The sequence below is a fragment of the Caretta caretta genome, chromosome 23, assembly GCF_965140235.1.
Source record: "Caretta caretta isolate rCarCar2 chromosome 23, rCarCar1.hap1, whole genome shotgun sequence".
Taxonomy (NCBI): domain Eukaryota; kingdom Metazoa; phylum Chordata; order Testudines; family Cheloniidae; genus Caretta; species Caretta caretta.
The window spans coordinates 2923753-2946102 of NC_134228.1; the positions used below are offsets into that span (position 1 = coordinate 2923753).

At 62.7% G+C, this 22350-nt stretch overlaps 1 protein-coding gene across 4 annotated transcripts in view; it reads right to left on the minus strand.

Moving 5' to 3' along the window:
* Window positions 1-22147, minus strand: part of MAP4K1 (mitogen-activated protein kinase kinase kinase kinase 1) — a 33864-nt gene extending 11717 nt beyond the window's left edge. The window contains exons 1-13 of one of the 4 annotated variants that reach the window (XM_048833525.2): window positions 21478-22147; window positions 9209-9266; window positions 7320-7410; window positions 6849-6913; window positions 6010-6065; window positions 5755-5802; window positions 4087-4129; window positions 3744-3816; window positions 2490-2621; window positions 1551-1613; window positions 955-1036; window positions 679-795; window positions 430-508 (exon numbers count right to left, since the gene is read on the minus strand). In XM_048833525.2, coding sequence (XP_048689482.2) covers window positions 430-508; window positions 679-795; window positions 955-1036; window positions 1551-1613; window positions 2490-2621; window positions 3744-3816; window positions 4087-4129; window positions 5755-5802; window positions 6010-6065; window positions 6849-6913; window positions 7320-7410; window positions 9209-9266; window positions 21478-21585 — 1015 coding nt within the window. In that variant the 5' untranslated portion in view covers window positions 21586-22147. The other 3 variants (XM_075122452.1, XM_075122453.1, XM_075122454.1) reach the window with 3 other exon arrangements.
* Window positions 22148-22350: the final 203 nt, after the last annotated feature.

A 22350-nucleotide genomic window follows, 5' to 3' on the forward strand; every position in this document is an offset into this window, starting at 1 on the left:
CAGCAGGGGAAAGGGTACAGCTGGGGAAGGGGCATGGCGGGGGGGGGGGTCCCGGCAGGGGAAAGGGTACAGCAGGGGGAGGGGCAGGGTGGGGGTCCCGGGGGGGGTCCCACCAAGGAAAGGGTACTGCGGGGGAGGGGCAAGGTGGGGGTCCCAGCGGGGGGGGTCCCACCAAGGAAAGGGTACTGCGGGGGAGGGGCAGGGTGGGGGTCCCAGTGGGGGGGTCCCACCAAGGAAAGGGTTCTGCGGGGGTCCCAGCGGGGGGGTCCCACCAAGGTAAGGGTTCTGCGGGGAGGGGCATGGCAGGGGAAAGGGTACAGCAGGGGGAGGAGCAGGGTGGGGGTCCCAGCGGGGGGGGGGTCCCACCAAGGAAAGGGTTCTGCGGGGAGGGGCGGGGCGGGGGTCCCAGCGGGGGGCGGGGGGACGTACGGTTGATGTCGGAGTTACTGCGCTCGGCGCGGGTGTGCCGGTGTGTGGAGTGGATCCGCTGGGGCACCGGGGGTGGCCGCTGGGAAGACAGGGGGGGTTAAGTCGGGAGGGGTCCCGCCAGCACGGCCCCACGGTCCCACACCCCCTCTCGGTCTCTGAGCATGGCGGGGGCAGGCCGGGGGGCAGGGCCAGCTGGGAGCTGTGTGCCCCCCCCGCACAGCCCCCCCCCGCAGCCCCCGGGAATCTCACCTCGGCCTCTTCCTCCTCCGGCTCACAGCAGCGGGGCAGCTTGTCCGGGTTACGCAGCTTCTCCAGCAGCTCCAGCGTCAGGCTCCGGCTCAGGCCAGGCTGGGCCACAAACTGGTGCTGGGGAGGGAGGGACGGGGGCGGGGGTGAGGTTGGGGGGCAGCCGGCCATGGGCCGGGCAAGCCGCCTGCCCAGGGGACTGGCTGGGCCGGCTGCCAGCGCACGCCGAGACGGGCAGCCCCCCTGGGCACGGCCTGCCCCCGCCCACTCCCTACTCACGCTCAGCATCTTGGTGGCACCCGGCCGCTTCTTGGGGTTCTTGGTCAGCGTCACCTTCACGAAGTTGTGAAAGGCCGGAGTCCTGGGGGGGGACACAACTGGGAAGCTGAAGGCCTTGGGCAGGGAGGCCAGGCCCAGGGATGGGGCCAGGCCCAGGGATGGGGCCAGCCCCCGCCTTTACAGAGGGGAAACTGAGGCCCAGCGAGGGGACCCAACCTGACTCAGGTCACACAGCAAAGCTGTGGCAGAGCCAGGGAGAGAACCCAGGAGTCCTGGCTCCCACACGACCCCCACTCTAACCCGTAGACAGCACTCCCTTCCCAGAGCTAGGATAGAACCCAGGAGTCCTGGCTCCCAGCCTCCCCCGCAACCCACCAAGCCCCAGCAGAATCTGATCCCAGGACCCCGGAACCGGGACCAGCCCGGCAGCTCCCACCCGTGGCAGGGGGCCGCCCCTCCCTGACTTTAACCAGCTCCCGCCCCTCCCCAGGGGGTCCCCCCACGCGGGCCAGGCCTCGGCCACATCTGGCCCCTGGGAGTCACAAAGGGCAGCAGGCAATGGGGCTCAGGTCAGTCCTGCAGCCAGGGCCACTCACCACTTTGCCTTGTCTTTTAGCTTCGGCGACTGGTAGCCGCTCTTGGACATCAGGAACAGCACCCTGCAGGGACACAAGGGGGCATCAGACCCAGGTGCAGGGGGGCGTGGGGAGTTCATTAACTGGCAGGACTCCCTGCTGCAGGGCGGGGGCCAGCCATTCGCAGGCTCCAGAGCCCCAGCTCCTGGCAGGGTCAGGAAGGAGACAGGTGGGGGGGGTGCTGCAGGCTGCTAGGGGTAGGAGACACAGCCAGCGTTGGAGCCGGGAGGCCGGGTAGATGGGCCCGTTCCAATGCGCTGAGGCCCTGGGCAGATCAGGAACGGGAGGTGGATCAGGGACAGACAGATTGGATGCGGTGCGCCCTTCCCCCTCCCCCCCATGCCCCAGAAGCTCCACCCCAGGCTGGTTTCTGGCTCGGATTCGGCTTCCGTGCCCCCCAGCCAGGGGCCCCGCGGGGTGGGGTGGGAAGGGGCCTGGGTGCGGGTAGGCTCCAGATGCAGCATGAAAGGGCGGCCTGTGGGCGCCACGCCATGTGGGGGTACCGAGTGAGGGGCGCGCTCTGATCTTACCTGGGCTTCCTAGACAACCCCCGCCCCTGCCCCCACCCCAAGCCTGTGTGCAGAGCAAGGGGGGAACCGCGCGGCCGCCTGGCTCTGCAGGGTGGGGGCCGGCTCGCTCCCTCCGGCAGCCTCCTGCCTTCACCCCCTGCAAGGCCAACTCCCGGCGAGAACCGGGGCCCGGCCGCCCGGACTCCTGGGTCCCTCAGCTCTGCCCAGCCGGGGCCTTGATCCTCCCCGGTGCCAGCCACCCCGCTCTGCCCCCGCCAGTCCCTCCCTGCGCCCTGCAGCCATCGCAGGCCCGGTGTGACCCCCGGGTGGCGGGTTCGGACCCGGGAAGGGGCGGGGCTCCCCCATGGCAGGCCCCGCACCCGGCACTCACCGCAGGGGGTGGACGTCGAACATGGGGGGCTGCAACTCGGCCAGCTCCACCGCCGTGACGCCCACGGACCAGATGTCGCACAGCTCGTTGTAGCCGCCTTTCAGCTCCACCGCTGCCACCTCGGGGGCCATCCTGGCACGGGAAGAGAGCGCGGGGAAGGGACGCAGGTGGGCAGGCTGGCTGGGGGCAGGGGGATGGCCCCAGGTGAGGCCGGGGTGGGTGTCTGGGGATGGGGCAGGCCTGATGGAGGCACTGGGGCCCGGGGGGACATTTCTATTGTGTTCCCCCCTTGCTTAGCCCGGAGCCGCCCCCTAAACCAGCCCCACCGGATGACCTCACGCCTGCCCGGCTCGCACGCACACAGAGCGTGCACCTGGGGGACGGGGACACACACACACACACACACACACTCACACCTGGGGGACACGCACCGTGCTTCCCCGCCCCACACAGACAGACAGACAGACTGTGCCCCTCTGTAGCGGGGCAGTTCCCCCCCTCCTGTGAAAGGCTGATTGGGGAAGCAGCCACAGCTGGGGCCACGCCCCAATCCGGCCACAGCTGGCCCTATAGAAGGGCTGTGAGCCAGGAGCTGAGTCAGTCTCTCTCTAGCGGTGGAGGGTGAGGGTCCTGGCGGCCGGGGAGAAAAGGGTCCCTGGAGTGGAGCAGGGCTGGGGAGCTCCAGCCTGGCAACAGCCTATGCAGGTACCGGGGCTGGGAGGTGCAGCCCGGGGCTAGCCAGAGGCAGCCGGTCCAACCTCCTTGCCAATGGTGAGTGGCCATGAGACTGCAGTCCGCCCCACTGAGCGGGAGGGCTGGATGACGACTGGCAGTAGCCACTGAGGCAAGGTGGGTTTAGAGCGTCGGGGGCCCCTCTGGGAGGGGAGACCTAGAGAGCGTGGGGGGGTGCTGCTGGGGCAGCAAGCCAAGGTAAAAGGGCACCGGAGTCCGGGAGGGACACGGGGGGGGGGAGGCCTGAGGCAGGTGAGACATTGGCCAGCAGAGGGTGCTCCGGGCCGGAATCGAGCTAATCCCCAAGACAACCAGCAGGAGGTGCTGCACCGGTGATGCGCTACACGCCCCCCCTACACACACACTGTGCCCCCCCCCCACACATAATCCATGCCCGTTGCTCCCGCGTGGCAGACACACGCAGCCCGGAGATCGGCCCCTCAGTGGCACTGTGAGCCCCCCACCCCCGACAATGCAAGTTGGCTGGGGCTGAGCCAAGTTGGACGCCTGCCCCACCAGTACCAGTAGGGGGTGCCGATGAAGGACATCCTGCGGGCGAAGGTAGCGCTGATCTGGGCTGAGATCCCAAAATCCGCTGTGGGGAGGAGAGGAAAGGCTTCAATTGGCCTTGGGTGGGTATCAGACACTGCACCCCCCAAACCCAGCCTGTGCCCCCCACGCCCATCAGCCTATCCTGGCACCCCCGCCCGACACCCCCGGGACCCTCAGCCCCCTACCCCAGTGCATCCCCCCAACTGCCCTTAACCATGCCCCATAGATCTCCCAGCTGTCCCATAGCCATGCCCCAGCCATGCCTCCCGCCCTGGGGAAGAGCCTATAGGGGCCAAGCTGGGATGTGACTCACCAAGTTTCACTTCCCCATTGTCGTTGATGAGGATGTTGGCTCCCTGTGGGGGGAAGGAACAGAGGAGGCTGAAGGGGGCTGGGGCCGGGGCTGTGGCCGTGGGGCAGGGGCCGTGCATGGGGCAGGTCCCCAGGGGCTGCAGAAATAGTTTAACCCCTTGGAGGAGGCAGATTTGGCACTGACTCGGCCAGGCTGCGATTTCCAGGGGGGGCCGGCCACCCCCAGGTTGCTGAATCCCCCCCACAGGGCAAATCCCAGCCTGACCCCGCTCAATGATGGCCATGACACAGGGCCGGGAACACACTATTGTCACACGCTTCAGCCCTGCTGACATGCTAACAGGCTACGGCCACACGCCCCAGCCCCAGGGACATGCCGTAACATGCTACAGCAACAGGCCGCAGCCCCGGTGACATGCCGTAACACGCTACTGCAACACGCCCCAGTGACATGCTGTAACACGCTACTGCACAACTGCAACACTCTGCACCGTCCTGGTATGGTAACACGCTACGGTAACACGCTACAGCCTAACTCCCGCATGCCCCAGCCCCGATGACATGCATCAACACACTATGGCCTAACGGGGGGAGGGAGAGCTCAGTGGTTTGAGCACCGGCCTGCTAAACCCAGGGTTGTGAGTTCAATCCTTGAGGGGGCCATTTAGGGATTTTGGGCAAAAATTGGGGACTGGTCCAGGAGGTTGGACTAGATACCTCCTGAGGTCCCTTCCAACCTGATATTGTATGAACTACTGCATGCCCCAGCCCCGGTGACAGACGATAACATGCTACGACCTACATTATCGGTATATTGGTTTTGATCCAAGGGCCCAGGCCGAGCTCCCAGGGGCACCGAAGGGAGAGAATTTGAGCAATCCCAGGTCCTGTCTCTAGCTGATGCTTTGTTTTGTGGGCGTCTCTCCAGCCTGGGAGTCTGCCCCTTGCCTGGTCAATTTCATTTTCTGTTTATAGTCAGTTTCACTCCCAGCTCTCAGCCCTTCCTGCTGTGTGTGTGTGTGGGGGGGGAGGCCTTGAACAACCCAGGGGGGGCTTCAGTTTCCTATTTGAAACACTGGGTCTGGGCTAAGCTGAGCACATCCCTGGAGCCTGGCTTCCCCCCGGTGGATTTTTCACCTGCGGGAGGTCTGGAATCCCCCGGCCGGACGGCCTGACGAGCCACGCTCTAGATCCCTAAGGAAAGGGCTGCCCGGAGCCGCCCCTTGCCCACGCTCGGTTCCTTCGGTTGCTACCTGTAGAAGCCCATCTCTTGGTCTGGCCCAGCGGGCCCCTGCATCTCTGCCACCGAACCACAGCAGCCTCGGCATCTACCTCCCTCGCCAGCCAGCCAGCCTCCTTCCAGCCACAGTCTACCAACCCGCTCACCACCTGCCTGTCCTCTCCACCACAGCGCTCGAAAGCTCATCTCTCTCGCCAACAGCCGCTGGTCCAATACAAGGCACTGACTGCCCAGCCTGGCCTCTCTCGTATCCTGGGACCGAGACGGGTACACCAGCACTGCGTTGTCTATCGACCTGCCCCGCAATCCATCCATCCGGCCAGCGGACCCAGCCAGCCCTCCTCTGGCCCCTGCTTTCTCTACAGCTCTCCATCCCAGAGACAGTGAGCCAGTCCCAGCCCCCTCTGCCCCGTGGCCTGACCTCCTTACCTTGATGTCTCTGTGGATCTTGCCTTGGGTGTGAAGATAAGACAGACCCTAAAAGCACAAACGACAATGGGGTGTTTAGTCCAGCCTGAGTGGCCCTGGCCTGGCCTCCACTGACTCACCGTTGTTAGATGATTAAAGATAGGGTTAATGGTCCAATCCCAGAGGGGGCTACCTGTGGGAAGACCTCTGAGATGCCCTCCAGAGAGCTGAGCTGCCCAGGTTTGAGGCCAGCGTGAAAGGGCTTCCCAAACTCACCTGCAACGTTTCTCTACAGACGTAGGCAATTTGCTGCTCAGACAGGGGGCCAGTGACTGCAATGGAAAATGGATGTGTTTTTTTTATTAGCTGTATTATGAGAGAGCCCGGACCCCGACCGAGATCAGGGCCCCGTCGCGCCGGGCCCTGCCCGGACCCCGACCGAGATCAGGGCCCCGTCGTGCCGGGCCCTGCCCAGACCATGGCGTTGCCCCTCCCACCACACACAGCAGCAATCTCAGCTGCTTTTGCTTCTGCATTTTGGAGCTGCTGGTGTCCCCTGCACAGGAGGCTGCCCCTGTCTGAGCCGGCAGCGCGGGACTCACTTCCTTTTCCACGCAGCCCAGAGCACAAGCTACAGACTTTGAGAGCAGCCGTTCACCTGAGAGCACAGGCAGGGTTCGGTGGTTAGAGCACAGGGCTGGGCGTTAGGGAGGCAGGACTGATGGCCTGTCACTGGCTCTGGGAGGGAAGTGGGGTCTAGTGGTTAGAGCGGGGGGGGCTGGGAGCCAGGGCTCCTGGGTTCTATTCCTAAGTCTGCCATGACTCACTGTGGGAGCTGGGTAAGACCTGTCCCATTTCTGTGCCTCAGTTTCCTTCTGTGCAACAGGAATAATTGTACTGTTCTAGCTGGCAGGGCTGGTTCTGCAGGGCCCGGGCGCAGACAGGGCTATCGACGGGCACGGGGCTTCCTGCGGCCTGGCTGGCAGGACCTGGCTGGACAGGGGATGAGGCTTCGGTGCCCAGTTCTCCCACCAGCGCTGTGCTGGGGGCACTGCTGGGAGCAGTTTGCTGGTCCCATGAGGGTGTGGTGCAGTGCCCGCCCGGTGCCACCTTACCGTGGTAAATGTCCTGCAGAGATCCGGCCCCGCAGAACTCCATGCAGATCCACAGCTTGTTCAACCTACCGGGCCACAGAGCGGGGGGGTTAATGGAGGAGGGGTGGGAGGGCAGTGGGGGCAGTGGGGGCAGGGCCTTCATGTCCTGGGCCAAGGGGCTCCCGCAACCCACCACAAGGACCTGGGGGTGGGGACGGGGACGATGCACCTGCCCCAGGACCCTCCTGGTGACTCCAGAGGCAGGAAGGGCTGAAAAGGAGGGGAAGCAGTGTGGGGGGAGGGGCTCCAGATGGGGAGAGGGAGTGAGGGCTGGGGGAGGGCGCCAGGGAGAGATGGGGGACAGGAAGCTGTGGGGGGCAGTGGGGAGAGATGGGGGAGGGGAAGCCGGGGAGAAATGGGGCAGCTGGAGGGCAGTGGGGAGAAATGGGGCAGCTGGAGGGCAGTGGGGAGAAATGGGGCAGGATCTGTCACCGCATGTAGCTCCCATAATAGGCCACGATATTATGGTGCTGGCAGGTCTTCACGATGAGGATCTCCTGCTGGATCGCAGTGCAGTCGTCATCTGGGGAGCAACAGCAGCTGTTAGTACCTGTAGTGCGGCACTAGGGGGCGCTGGGCTGCGGGGAGCGGGGCGGGGGGCTCGGCAGGGGGGCGCTGGGCTGCGGGGAGCGGGGCGGGGGGCTCGGCGGGGGGCGCTGGGCTGCGGGGAGCGGGGCGGGGGGCTCGGCGGGGGGCGCTGGGCTGCGGGGAGCGGGGCGGGGGGCTCGGCGGGGGGCGCTGGGCTGCGGGGAGCGGGGCGGGGGGCTCGGCAGGGGGGCGCTGGGCTGCGGGGAGCGGGGCGGGGGGCTCGGCGGGGGGCGCTGGGCTGCGGGGAGCGGGGCGGGGGGCTCGGCGGGGGGCGCTGGGCTGCGAGGCGGGGGGCTCGGCGGGGGGCGCTGGGCTGCGGGGAGCGGGGCGGGGGGCTCGGCGGGGGGCGCTGGGCTGCGGGGAGCGGGGCGGGGGGCTTGGCGGGGGGCGCTGGGCTGCGGGGGGCGGGGGGCTCGGCGGGGGGCGCTGGGCTGCGGGGAGCGGGGCGGGGGGCTCGGCAGGGGGGCGCTGGGCTGCGGGGAGCGGGGCGGGGGGCTCGGCGGGGGGCGCTGGGCTGCGGGGAGCGGGGCGGGGGCTCGGTAGGGGGCGTTGGGCTGTGGGGCGGGAGCTCGGTGGGGGGCGCTGGGCTGCGGGGAGCGGGGCGGGGGGCTCGGCAGGGGGCGCTGGGCTGTGGGGCGGGAGCTCGGCGGGGGGCAGTCTTCCCTTGTAGTCAGTGCTGACCCCGATGCCTAGCAGGCCTGGGCTGGTGGAGATGCCCTGATTTCCCCCCACCCCCGCCATGATCCCCAGCAAACACCCTCCCCCGCAGCCTGAGGGGGCGTTAAAGCTCCCGGGCCCCCCAACGTACTGCGGAAGGGGGCGCTCGCCCCAGATGCAGACTGCCCCGCCAGTGGGCAAGGGGGAGCACGGGATCCAGCCCAGGCCTCGGGGCTCGCCAGCCCGGCTGGGGACTGGGCCGTCCCCCCCCGTGCCCCACGCTGGGGAGCCAAGTGTGACCGCGGCGGTGGGGGGCGGGAGGAGGAAGCAGGGAAGGATGTTGCTGGCTGCTGTTACAGTAACTCGCTTGCTGGCAGCCCCCTTCCCGCCAGCTGCAGCTGCTGCTTGCCAGGAGCTCCCCATCGGGCAGTACCCAGGGGGGCTGGGCTCGGTGGGGGGCATCTGTGAGCGGTGGCCCCAACAGGTCCCGGCCTTGCCAAGGGGGTGTTCGCCCCCCTCCCTGCCATGGGGGATACAGGGTGCAGGGCCACAGGCCTGCCAGTCCGCCCTGTGCGAGCCCCACAGGGGGCAGAACATCTGCCCCACGCCGCCAGGAGCAGCCTGGGGCCAGCTCAGATTCTACTGAACTCTCAGGGCCGGAGAACGGATCTGAAAGGGTGTCGCGCTCAGCTACTGCAGGGCTGGAGACCACAGAGAGACACAGACAGGCTGGGATCTAGGGGACAGACAGACGAGGCTCCATGGGGGTCAGACAGACAGACGAGGCTCCATGGGGGTCAGATAGACGAGGCTCCAGGGGGGTCAGACAGGCAGATAGACAGACAGACGAGGCTCCAGGGGGGTCAGACGAGGCTCCAGAGGGTCAGGCAGACAGATGAGGCTCCAGGGGGTCGGGTCAGGCAGATGACAGGACTCCAGGGGGTCAGACAGATGACAGGACTCCAGGGGGTCAGACAGAAGAGGCTCCAGAGGGTCAGACAGATCTCTGGTTACACCCAGCCCTAGCGGTGGTCGGCTGGGGACCCTCTCCCGCAGTGGAGCCCGCCTTCCCTCACCTGACTCCATCTTCACAATCTTTATGGCAGCCAGGTCACCAGTGCCTTTGTTCTTCGCCTGCAGCAACATAAAGGGACGGTCAGGGGGGAAACGCCCGTCGCAACGGGGATCTGCCTGGCCGGCAGAGGGTCCTGAACTGTAGTGCTGTGTGGCCGTTAACCAGCCCCTGTGCCCCACCCCAGAGGTGGCTGCATCTCAGCATTGGGCAAGGGATCCCTGTATAACCAGCCCCTGTGTTCCATCCCAGAGGTGGCTGCATCTCAGCACCGGGTGAACTGCTCACTGTATGTAAGGTATGTACCTGTAAGGTGCTTTGGGATCCTTTTGGAGGAGCGGCACTATGGAGATAACAGATACCAGCACATGCCTCAAAATAACCCTACCGCATAACCCTACAGTAATACACCTAATGGCAATAAAAACGTACAGCGCCTAGCGCTATGCAGTCCTTGTCCATGGCTGGGGCTCCTAGGTGCTACCGTCATACAAAACATATACAATAATGTACAGCCTTAACTCTGCCCATTGTGGAGTTGCTGCACAACACAGGCTCTGTGGCTGAAGCCCTGAGCTGGAACCCAGGAGATCTAGGTTCTGTTACTGGCTCTGCCACGGACTCCCCGCAGATGCTGGGGCAGGTCACGTCATTGTGGTGTGCCTCAGTTTCCCCCATCTGTGACATGGGGATGATCATCTTCCCCTGGCTCCCGGGGGTGGGGGGAGGTGTTTGCGCAGCGCCATGACACCATGGGGATGGGGACCATAGGACGCTCCTACCCATAAATCCACCCCATAGTGGCTGGTACCAGGGACTATGGCAGCCTACACTGATGCCCTCCCCTAGCCCGTGCAGGATGGGTTGTAGTTATGGTCCAGGGGTTCTGCCCCACCAGTAAGAAAATCACAAGCTATTTCTCGACAACAACCACCCTATGTTCTCCCCGACAGCCACAGACACACAGATGCATCTACTTTAACCTAGGAGGGAACTACAGACAGGACTCCTGGGTTCCCAGGAAGGAGCGGGGTCTAGCGGTTAGATCAGGGAGTCGGGGTGCCTGGGTTCGCCTCCTGATTTGGGGGAAGGAATATAGTCTTATGATTAGCGAAGAAGGCCGAGAGCCAGGACTCCTGGGTTCTATCCTGGCTCTAGGAGGGGAGCAGAGTCTAGTGGTTGGGGGGGGGCGGAGGGGAGGGTCAGGACTCCTGGGTTCCACTCCCAGCTCTGCCACTGAAATGCTGTGCTGCCTGGTGCGAGTCCCTTCCCTGCTCCGTGCCTCAGTTTCCCCAGCAGTACAACAGGGATGGAGAGCGGCCGCAGAAGGAGGGAACCCTTCGCCTCCCTTAGGAGACGGGACCGAGTGGCCAAAGCAAACCCAAGACCCAGCTGCGGCCTCGGACCTGTCGCGCGGGGCAGCCTGGGGTGCCGTGCCGCTGAGCCCCCAGGAGGCTGCCAAGCACCGGGCCGGATCCTGCCCTGGTGGGGGGTTGCCCAACGCCCCTCCTCCAGTCACGCCTGCCCTGCCCCACCTGTGCCTGTGGCTACCAGCACAAGTGGGCGTCCTGAGCAGGGAGGGAGCCATATCTGAGTGGCGGGGAGACCCCGCTCAGTCCCAAGACCACTCGCTCAAATTCTGCCCGGTGTCACGCCAGCCTGGGAGGGTCTGACGTGATGCCCCTGCCTTGTTTCCGGTGCCCGTGGGGGGGCACCCTGGGCTGAGCCCCTAGCAGGCCAGGCAGCAGCTCACAGACCCCCCCCCCCCCCCCGCCCGCCCCCACCTGCTCTGGTGGGAACCACCTCACAGTGTCTCTGATTTGAACTACAGCCGGGATCCGAAACTGAGCCCCTTAGAGCGCAGCGAACGAGGCCTTCGGCTCTCAGCTGGGGGCAGGGTCCTCTCAGGGCACAGCAGTGGGAGCCCCCATGCACACACAGCCCCCCATCCATGGGGCTGGGTGTGAGCCCCCCCAATTCTGCCGTCACATGGAGGCAGGGGTATTTCTGGGGACACTGTCAGTCCCACGCCAGCCAGCTGAGCTCACCAGAAGCAATCTCGTAGCTGGGCCCAATCCTGACCGTACTACCCCTCCCCCCTTCACCGCAGGGCCCTGGCTATTCCCCCCACCGGGGGGTGGGGGCTGCCACCTCTCCTCGCTCAGAGCAAACAACTTGCCACTTCTGCTTTTTATTTTTACTGAGCCGTGGACGAGGTAGGGAGGAGGACGAGGGCCCGGGGGGTCTACTGGGGGATCAGCCATGGAGCCCATCACCGCAGGGCAGCGGTTCAAAGCCAGTGCGGCTCGGCAGCCAGCCCAGCCTAAGGCCCACGGGTAGAACGAGGCTGGTGGGTCTCGTCTCCTCTTGGCCGCTCCTACAGGGCATCCCCCTCGGCCAGGGTGTGCGTCAGAGGGAGAGTCCCCTGGGTAACGAGCCACCCTTCCTTCCGTGGGACGCCCACACGCCAGCGCCCTGCTCCTCACCTGACCAACACAGATGTGCCTAGCCTGGGACCAGCAGTTGCCCAGCCGGCTGGGGCCTGGGTGGGGAGCTCCTTGGAGCAGGGGCTGGGCCCCGTTGTGCCAGGCACTGCACGACCCCAGCCTTGCAGGACCTAGGGCCCGTCTACACTAGAAAGCCGCATGGCATTAACTCCCCTGCCCACCTGCGTGGCCGACATAAAGGGGCCGGGGCTACCCTAGGAGTGCAGTATCCACCCTGGCATACGCACTCCACCAGAAAAGCACTCCCAGTGTGGACACAGCTCTCCCAGCGTAACGGGGCTTACACCAGGGTACCTATTCCCGTCGGCACTACACAACCCTCGCCAGGTCAGGACAAAGCCGTCCCCCAGCCTAGCCCAGCGCTCCGAGTGCGGACACAGCTCTCCCGGCATAACGGGGCTTAGACCAGGGTACCTATTCCCGTCCGGCACTACACAACCCTCGCCAGGCTGGGACAAGGCCGTACCCCGGCCTGGCCCAGCGCTCCCAATGCGGACACAGCTCTCCCAGCGTAATGGGGCTTAGACCAGGGTATCTGTCCCCGTCTGGCACTACACAACCCTCGCCAGGTCAGGACAAAGCTGTACCCCGGCCTGGCCCAGCGCTCCCAGTGCGGACACAGCTCTCCTGGCATAACTTGGCTTAGACCAGGGTACCTATTCCCGTCCGGCACTACACAACCCTCGCCAGGCTGGGACAAAGCCGTACCCCGGCCTGGCCCAGCGCTCCCAGTGCGGACACAGCTCTCCTGGCATAACGGGGCTTAGACCAGGGTACCTATTCCCGTCCGGCACTACACAACCCTCGCCAGGCTGGGACAAGGCTGTACCCCGGCCTGGCCCAGCGCTCCCAGTGTGGACACAGCTCTCCCTCACCCCACCACAGCGACTCCTGTAGGGGAACAGGCTATAAACAGAGCCAAGGCCACCTCCACCCTCAGAGCCCGGTGCCCAGACCCAGCACATACCAACAAAACTGGGCTTTGTGCGGGCAGACCTCATTCCACCCCCCGCCCCAAGCGAAATCAGCTGTTCTCTGTTCCCTTGGGCCCCCGTCTGTCTCTCTCCACCTGGGGTCTCTCGTCTTAGATTTTTGTTCTGTGTTTGCACAGCGCCCGGCACAAGGGTGGCCTGGGGTGCCTAGACACGACGGTAACACACCTAATAAATCATATTATTAATAGAGTAACTGCTTGGGGCTTTTGCCAGCACACCTCTCCCACCCGCGAGGGGTAGAGCTGGGCCTGCCGAAGTGAGCAGCGCAGCCCCAGTCTAACCGCAGCCCCGCTCCGGCTCGGGCTGGGAGAGTTCTCCCCACCCCACCCCAACCTGGCCAGGCCTAGGGATGCCAGGCGGATGCAGCAGCCAGGGAGGCAGAGGGAGCTGGGCCTCAGTTGGCATGTGCCCGCTTGCAGCGAGCGGGTGTGTTCTGGGCGTGCGCTCGTCCAACGTCCATCTAGCCATGGTCCTTCTACAGCCCCCCAGAACAGCCATGCCTGAGCGCTGATCCTCACGAGCCCCCATGAGGCAGGGCTGTTATCCCCATAGGGCAGATGGGGGAAACTGAGGCACAGAGCAGCTAAGTCACTTGCCCAGGGTCACACAGGGAGCCTGTGGCAGAGGAGAGAATTGAACCAGGGTCTCCTGAGAACTGGGCCAACCTTCCTCCACACCTTTCCTGCTCCCCCGCCAGGGGCCGGCCCCGGCTGTGTGCTGAATCCTCAGCCCGTGTGGGTGTGAACAGGGCAGGGAGCCTGCGAGCAAGGGTGTGAAGGGAGGTGTTGAAACGAGCGTATCAGTGGGTGGGAGAGGGGGTGGGTGTTGAGGGTGAACTCATGTCTCTCCTGGCTTGTGAGTCTGTCTGACTGCTGGCTCCCCTGTGTGCCTCTCTCTCTCTGCCTGACTGTGGGTGTCTGTGGGTGTGTCTAGACAACCCGCAGGGGAAACACTCTGCGTGCGTGTGTGTGTGTGTGTGTGTGTGTGTGTGTGTGCGCACAACCACCACCCAGCCTGGTGGTCTGTGGGGGAAGGGCTCTGGGCCCGTGTGTGTGCGTGGCTCATGCAGAGTGTGTGTGTATGTCCCATACAGTGTGTGCATGTGTGTGTCTGTATGTCTCTGGGTGTGTGCATGGCCCATGCAGTGTGTCCGTGTGTGTGTCTGTATGTCCATGTCCATGGTCCATCCAGTGTGCGTGTGCGTAGGGCCTATGCAGGGTGTCCCTGTGTGTGTGTGTCTGAATGTCTGGGCGTGTGCGTGGCCCATGCAGTGTGTGTGTGTATGTCTCTGTGTGTGTCTGTATGTCTGTGTGTGTTCACGGCCCATGCAGTGTGTGTGTATGTCCCTGTGTGTGTCTGTATGTCTGTGCATGTGCGTGGCCCATGCAGTGTGTGTGTGTATGTCCCTGTGTGTGTCCGTATGTCTGTGTGTGTGTCTGTATGTCTGTGCGTGTGCGTGGCCCATGCAGTGTGTGTGTGTATGTCCCTGTGTGTGTCTGTATGTCTGTGTGTGTGTCTGTATGTCTGTGCGTGTGCGTGTGCGTGTGCGTGGCCCATGCAGTGTGTGTCTGTATGTCCCTGTGTGTGTCTGTATGTCTGTGTGTGTGTCTGTATGTCTGTGCGTGTGCGTGGCCCATGCAGTGTGTGTGTGTATGTCCCTGTGTGTGTCCGTATGTCTGTGTGTGTGTCTGTATGTCTGTGTGTGTGCACGGCCCATGCAGTGTGTGTGTGTATGTCTGTGTGTGTGTCTGTATGTCTGTGTGTGCGTGGCCCATGCAGTGTGTGTGTGTATGTCTGTGTGTGTGTCTGTATGTCTGTGTGTGCGTGGCCCATGCAGTGTGTGTCTGTATGTCTCTGTGTGTGTCTGTATGTCTGTGTGTGTGTGTGTTCACGGCCCATGCAGTGTGTGTGTGTATGTCTCTGTGTGTGTCTGTATGTCTGTGTGTGTGCACGGCCCATGCAGTGTGTGTGTGTATGTCTCTCTGTGTGTCTGAATGTCTCTGTGTGTGTCCGTATGTCTGTGTGTGTGCATGGCCCACAGAGTGTCTCTCTCTCTCTGCACACACCCCGGGCTGGCGGGTGGCCAGTGGGGGAAGGGCTCCTCCGGCCCTGTCGATCTCTGGGCAGCAGCCGGGTTTCCTGCAGGAAACTCCTCAGGAGCAGGAGGGCAGCCGCTGCCCTGATCCCCCGGAGGCCAGTGTCGGGAGGGCGAGATCCTGGGCATGGCCAGGCCCTGAACGGCCCAGCATGGGTGACCTTGCCCTCCCGCACAGCGAGGTTGTAAAAAGAACAGGAGGACTTGTGGCACCTTAGAGACTAACACATTTATTAGAGCATGAGCTTTCGTGAGCTACAGCTCACTTCATCGGATGCATGCAGTGGAAAATACAGTGGGGAGATTTATATACACAGAAAACATGAAACAATGGGTGTTACCATACACACTGTAAGGAGAGTGACCAGGAAAGGTGAGCTATTACCAGCAGGAGAGCTGGGGGGAGAGGGGGGACCTTTTGTAATGATAATCAAGGTGGGCCGTTTCCAGCACTTTACAAGAACAGTAGGAGGGGAAATAAATGTGGGAAAATAGTTTTACTTTGTGTAATGACCCATCCACTCCCAGTCTCTATTCAAGCCTAAGTTAATTGTATCCAGTTGGCAGATTAATTCCAATTCAGCATTCTCTCCTTGGAGTCTGTTTTTGAAGTTTTTTTGTTGAAGAATTGCCACTTTTCGGTCTGTAATCGAGTGACCAAAGAGATTGAAGTGTTCTCCGACTGGTTTTTGAATGTTACAATTCTGAACGTCTGATTTGTGTCCATTTATTCTTTTACGTAGAGACTGTCCAGTTTGGCCAATGTACATGGCAGAGGGGCATTGTTGGCACATGATGGTAGATATCACATTGGTAGACGTGTGAGCCTCTGATAGCGTGGCTGATGTGATTAGGCCCTATGATGGTGTCCCCTGAATAGATATGTGGACACAGTTGGCAACGGGCTTTGTTGCAAGGATAGGTTCCTGGGTTAGTGGTTCTGTTGTGTGGTGTGTGGCTGCTGGTGAGTATTTGCTTCAGGTTGGGGGGCTGTCTGTAGGCAAGGACTGGCCTGTCTCCCAAGATTTGTGAGAGTGTTGGGTCATCCTTCAGGATAGGTTGTAGATCCTTGATGATGCGTTGGAGAGGTTTTAGTTGGGGACTGAAGGTGATGGCTAGTGGCGTTCTGTTATTTCCTTTGTTAGGCCTGTCCTGTAGTAGGTGACTTCTGGGAACTCTTCTGGCTCTATCAATCTGTTTCTTCACTTCAGCAGGTGGGTATTGCAGTTGTAAGAACGCTTGATAGAGATCTTGTAGGCATTTGTCTCTGTCTGAGGGGTTGGAGCAAATGCGGTTGTATTGTGGAGCTTGGCTGTAGACAATGGACCGTGTGGTGTGGTCTGGATGAAAGCTGGAGGCATGTGGGTAGTCATAGCGGTCAGTAGGTTTCCGGTATAGGGTGGTGTTTATGTGACCATCGCTTATTAGCATCGTAGTGTCCAGGAAGTGGATCTCTTGTGTGGACTGGTCCAGGCTGAGATTGATGGTGGGATGGAAATTGTTGAAATCATGGTGGAATTCCTCAAGGGTTTCTTTTCCATGGGTCCAGGTGACGAAGATGTCATCAATGTGGCGCAAGTAGAGTAGGGGCGTTAGGGGACGAGAGCTGAGGAAGCGTTGTTCTAAGTCAGCCATAAAAATGCTGGCATACTGTGGGGCCATGCGGGTACCCATAACAGTGCCACTGATTTGAAGGTATACATTGTCCCCAAATGTAAAATAGTTGTGGGTAAGGACAAAGTCACAAAGTTCAGCCACCAGGTTTGCCGTGACATTATCGGGGATACTGTTCCTGACGGCTTGTAGTCCATCTTTGTGTGGAGGGCTTCTACATCCATAGTGGCCAGGATGGATTGTAGTTTCCTCAGGAAGTCAGTGCTGTCTCGAAGATAGCTGGGAGTTGAATCGCAAACCCGGGAAGCCAGCCATGTTGGGGCCTCGCTCCTGCCGGTGGGCGAACGACCCATGCCAGCCACCTGCCCAGGCGAGACGCACCCAAGGACAAGAGATCCAGCACCCAAGAGGGCAGCCCAGAGGTCCCCAGGGCACTTGTGCGACCCCAGCAGGAGCGACCCAGTGGGCTCCCCCCATACTATGCAGGCGCAAGGGGGCATCCAGCCACTACCTGCCGTGACACCCCAGGCACACACAATCTGCCCCCAACAGCCTCACGTGCTCAGTACCTACCCTGTCCCCTCCCTGCCCGACAGCCGCTGTCTAAGGCCCGGCGCGCCCCAGCATGCCCCCACCTCAGCCCCCCAGGGCCTGTTTCCACATGACCTGGCCCCAGCTGAAACCTCCTGAGAACTGAGTGCCTCCCGCGCATGCCTGTAGCCCAAGTGGGCAGAGGCAGGGCACCCGCCGGTGGTGGTGGGGAGGGGTTGTGTCTCCATGGCCCATCCTATCCCTTGGCTTCTCGGCCAAGGTGGGGGCTGGCCAGTGGGGGCGCAGATATGGCCAAGCACGCCAAGACCCAGCAAGCTCGCTACACGCCAGGCCTTCGGGCAAGAAGGCAGCCCGCCCCTCTGTGCCAGGAGTTGGGTGGATCCTAGCCAGGAACCAGCCCAGCCCCCACCACTGACCACCCCCCTTCAGGCTGCCTGGGCCCTGAAGACTGAACTCCCCCGCCCTGCTTGTGGAGGGGGCGTTCCAGCGCTGAGGTGGAGGAATCTGCCACCTGCTCTGGGGAGGAATAGGGTCCAGGGATGCAGAACGGGCACCCAGAGCTCCCCCAGAGGGCCTGGGCTGAGCCAGGGCCGGGCACAGCTCTGAGCCGCCTGAACGCCCGCACCGCCAGGAAAGGTGGCCGGGAGTTCCCCTCGGGCGGCTGCAGCTTGCAGTGTGGGCGCCGGCTGCAAACAGGCGCTGCAGGGCCCTGCACGTTCACCGCGAGGAGCGTGGTGGCTGCAGGAAGGCTCCGTGCAGTAATGCAAACTGGGATACTGGGTCGGGAGAGGGGCTGCAGGGCGTGAGGGGCTCCGGCAGAGCTGGGGCGGGGGAGCCCAGGGCTGGGAGAGGAGGGGAGTTTGGGGGATGGGATTTAGAGGCATTGGCAGAGCTGGGGAAGCCCAGGGCTGCAGGTCAGGAGTGAGGGGCACCAGCAGAGCTGGGGGGGGGAGCCCCGGGCTAGGACAGCAGGGGACTGTGGGTCAGGATTGTGGGGCACCAGCAGAGCTGGGGGGGAGCCCAGGGCTAGGACAGCAGGGGACTGTGGGTCAGGAGTGAGGGGCACCAGCAGAGCTGGGGGGGAGTCCAGGGCTAGGACAGCAGGGGACTGTGGGTCAGGAGTGTGGGGCACCAGCAGAGCTGGGGGGGAGCCCGGGCTAGGACAGCAGGGGACTGTGGGTCAGGAGTGTGGGGCACCGGCAGAGCTGTCGTGGGGAGAGCTCTTAGCCCTAATAGCCAGGCTCCAGGGAGCTGAACCCCCACCCCCAGCCCAGCCCTACGCCTACCAGGGGGAAGCTGCTTTGCTGCGTCCTGCCATGTGGGGCTAGCAGCGGGAGGCATCCCCACTGCGTGGGCACAGCAGCAGGGGCCAGGGGGTGACCCACAGAATCAGACACAAACGGGGCCCCTGAGAGCACCGGCCTGCCCAGACTGGCTCCACCGGCCCCGGTGCCCCCTGTTTTGCCGCTGCCCATCCAGGACAGCCTCCCGAGGCTGCTGCCCTCCGCCACACCCCAGCCCAGCCGTGCAGCAGGGCGTGCTGGGAGCAGGGCTCCTGGGTGTGCTCTGGCTGCATGGGGCTGCTGTCACACGGGAGGTGCAGGCCGCCCTCTGCTGCCCCCGCTCTCCCGCCTCCACCCGCCCGCTGCTCAAAGCAGCTTCCGGGCCGAGCTCGCCTCTGGCCTGGGCTAGTGACAGCCCCCGCCTGCCTGGCCCGCAGCAGCCTGGCTACCACCCTCCCCACCGCGCCCCTTGGCCCCTGACTCATTTTGGGGCCCAGGCCACTCCTGCCCCTTTATATCTTTACCTGCCCCGTGGCTTTGCTCTCTGCTCCCATCCCCCTCCCCATTGTCCAGGCAGGGGCCTTCCCCGGGTCAGCTCTGACGCTGCCTCCATGTATGTCTGCCTTAGTGACTATCCAGCTGGGTGCGCAATGCCTGTAGACGCAGCGGCCCTGCTCTACCCCAGAGGGGGCTGCATTTCAGTGCTGGGTGCGCAATGCCTGTAGACGCAGCGGCCCTGCTCTACCCCAGAGGGGGCTGCATTTCAGTGCTGGGTGCGCAATGCCTGTAGACACAGCGGCCCTGCTCTACCCCAGAGGGGGCTGCATTTCAGTGCTGGGTGCGCAATGCCTGTAGACGCAGCGGCCCTGCTCTACCCCAGAGGGGGCTGCATTTCAGTGCTGGGTGAGCAATGCCTGTAGACGCAGCGGCCCTGCTCTACCCCAGAGGGGGCTGCATTTCAGTGCTGGGTGAGCAATGCCTGTAGACGCAGCGGCCCTGCTCTACCCCAGAGGGGGCTGCATTTCAGTGCTGGGTGAGCAATGCCTGTAGACGCAGCGGCCCTGCTCTACCCCAGAGGGGGCTGCATTTCAGTGCTGGATGCGCAATGCCTGTAAACGCAGCGGCCCTGCTCTACCCCAGAGGGGGCTGCATTTCAGTGCTGGGTGCGCAATGCCTGTAGACGCAGCGGCCCTGCTCTACCCCAGAGGGGGCTGCATTTCAGTGCTGGGTGCGCAATGCCTGTAGACGCAGCGGCCCTGCTCTACCCCAGAGGGGGCTGCATTTCAGTGCTGGGTGCGCAATGCCTGTAGACGCAGCGGCCCTGCTCTACCCCAGAGGGGGCTGCATTTCAGTGCTGGGTGCGCAATGCCTGTAGACGCAGCGGCCCTGCTCTACCCCAGAGGGGGCTGCATTTCAGTGCTGGGTGAGCAATGCCTGTAGACGCAGCGGCCCTGCTCTACCCCAGAGGGGGCTGCATTTCAGTGCTGGGTGAGCAATGCCTGTAGACGCAGCGGCCCTGCTCTACCCCAGAGGGGGCTGCATTTCAGTGCTGGGTGAGCAATGCCTGTAGACGCAGCGGCCCTGCTCTACCCCAGAGGGGGCTGCATTTCAGTGCTGGATGCGCAATGCCTGTAAACGCAGCGGCCCTGCTCTACCCCAGAGGGGGCTGCATTTCAGTGCTGGGTGCGCAATGCCTGTAGACGCAGCGGCCCTGCTCTACCCCAGAGGGGGCTGCATTTCAGTGCTGGGTGCGCAATGCCTGTAGACGCAGCGGCCCTGCTCTACCCCAGAGGGGGCTGCATTTCAGTGCTGGGTGAGCAATGCCTGTAGACGCAGAGGCCCTGCTCTACCCAGAGGGGGCTGCGTTTCAGTGCTGGGTGAGCAATGCCTGTAGACGCAGCGGCCCTGCTCTACCCAGAGGGGGCTGCATTTCAGTGCTGGGTGAGCAATGCCTGTATGAAGTGCTGCCATGCCCCGCTGCAGCGGTGGCTGTATTTCTTTTGACTGGGTGAGCAATCCCTCTATAAACACCTGCCATGTTCCACCTCAGAGGTGGCTGCATTTCAGTGGTGCAGCAGGGATCCCTGTAGAACACAGCTGCCACGTCCCACCCCAGAGGTGCCCACATTTTAGCTTACTTCCACATTTGAAAATCACGCCCCCGCCAGCTATTGTTCTGTCGAATGTGGTTAAATTTTAAACCAAACCCACATTTTCTACAGTGCAGTCCCTGGACCTGGTTCTGACCTCCTTGCCACCAGCGCTCTGCCCTGGGAGCCTGCCCCATCATGCTGAACCCCGGGGTAGACAGAGGGGTGCAAACTGCCCCCTGCTCAGCTGGTGGCATTTCACTCCCGCTCTGCATTGGTGTCAATGATGGTGCAAGGTGCAGGGAAAGAGGGAACCCGGCTCAAGGGATAACGCAGGGCCACAGCCTCTGGCGCCGGTCATGTACCCCAGCTGGGGAGCTGGCTCATTAACTCACTCCTGCTTTTCACCAGTGGGAGCAAGGAGAGAACTGGTGCCAGTGACCTTCCCCTTGTAAAGACACTTCCCTCAGAAGAACCTCACACCCTTCTGTATCTTTGCTCCATCGTGCCCTGGGCGTGCAGATTTAGCTGCAATAGCTCAGGCTGGGACTTGCAAAGCAGCCTACATGAGCGGGGTCGGTCGACTAACTCACCCCAGACCTGCCTCCGACTCCTAGCTGCTGAGAATAACTGATAGCGAAAAGCAGCTGCACCAAATAATTAAAACAGGCTTGGCTCTTCGGAGCTGGGTGCAAAACCGCATTGCTCTCCTTGTGCTATGGGCTGCATCGCCCACTGTCATGGCGATACTTTCATTCTAGCAGGTGCAGATCCTAAATCTTCTTTGCTCTTCCCCCTCCCGAGCTCAAGGCGTTCGCCCTGCCAGATCCCGGAGCACGAAGCTCACAATGAAGCTATCGCAAATACCACGTTGGCCCCCCGCCCTCCCCCGATAATCACCATCAGGGTCCTGCTCAAGGGGCCTGACTCTCCCCACGGCCCTGCACTGAGCATTATGCCAGGGGCTAGAAAATGTATCAATCTTATTTAGTTTCATGCTGCAGCCACTCTGAATAAGAGCAGCTGATGAGAGTGTTACTGACCAGGTGCAGGGCACGGAGGCTCTGACCCAAGCCCTGCAACGTACAGCAGAGCGGGGTCTGCAGGAAAGCGATCGCAGCGGGTCCTCAGCGTTACCTTATAAACTTCCCCATAGGTCCCTCCGCCAACTCTCTGCAGCAGCTCAAAGTCGTCCTGGGGATTTCGGGTGGAAATATCCAATGCCAACCTCTCTTGGACATCCATACCTCAGCGTTTTCCCGCAGACCGACGCTGTGGTGCTCAGCGCCGGGCGAGCGTGTGTGTGCGTGTGTGCGCAGTGAAGCAGTGTGTGATCTGGGGAACGATAACGTTCTCTAGCTTTTATTTCCTGATTTGAACCGTCAAGAGCGTTGTGTGAGCCCAGAGGGCCCCCTAGACAGAATGTAGGATCCGTGCAGCACAAGGCAACCCAGAGGGGTCACTGCTTAGCAGGCCAGAGTCACAGGGGCTCAGAGAGCGGGAAGGATACCTATATAAAGCAACTAATGACCATACTCCTGGTGACTCAGGGGCACGGGTGGATTTTGGAGAGTGCCAGGGTCCATCCAGTTGATTTGTAAGCAAACAAATCAGTAAAGTGCTTTGAGATCTGCTGACAGCTCACGCGATTGGTCCGTCAAGAGAGATAATTAATTATTCCAAAAGGAGCGATAATAAATAACGCTTTGCCCGAGTCCCCCAGAAATCTCCAAGCACTTTGACAAAGTCGGGCTGGGATCACTGTTCCTGGTCTACGGAGGGGGAAACTGAGGCACGATGAGGGGCTGTGACTTGCCTGAAGCAGCAACAGCGGAGCTGGGAGTTGAACGCATTTGACCCCCAAGAGCCCCACCCTGCTCTAGCCACTGGGCCCCGCCCCCCTCCTGGAGCTGGGGTGAGAACCCAGGTGTCCTGACTCCCTGCCCACTGCACCATGCTGCTCGCCTGTGGCCCTCAGGCCCCCGCGTGCCCAGCGCCTGCCGGGAGGGG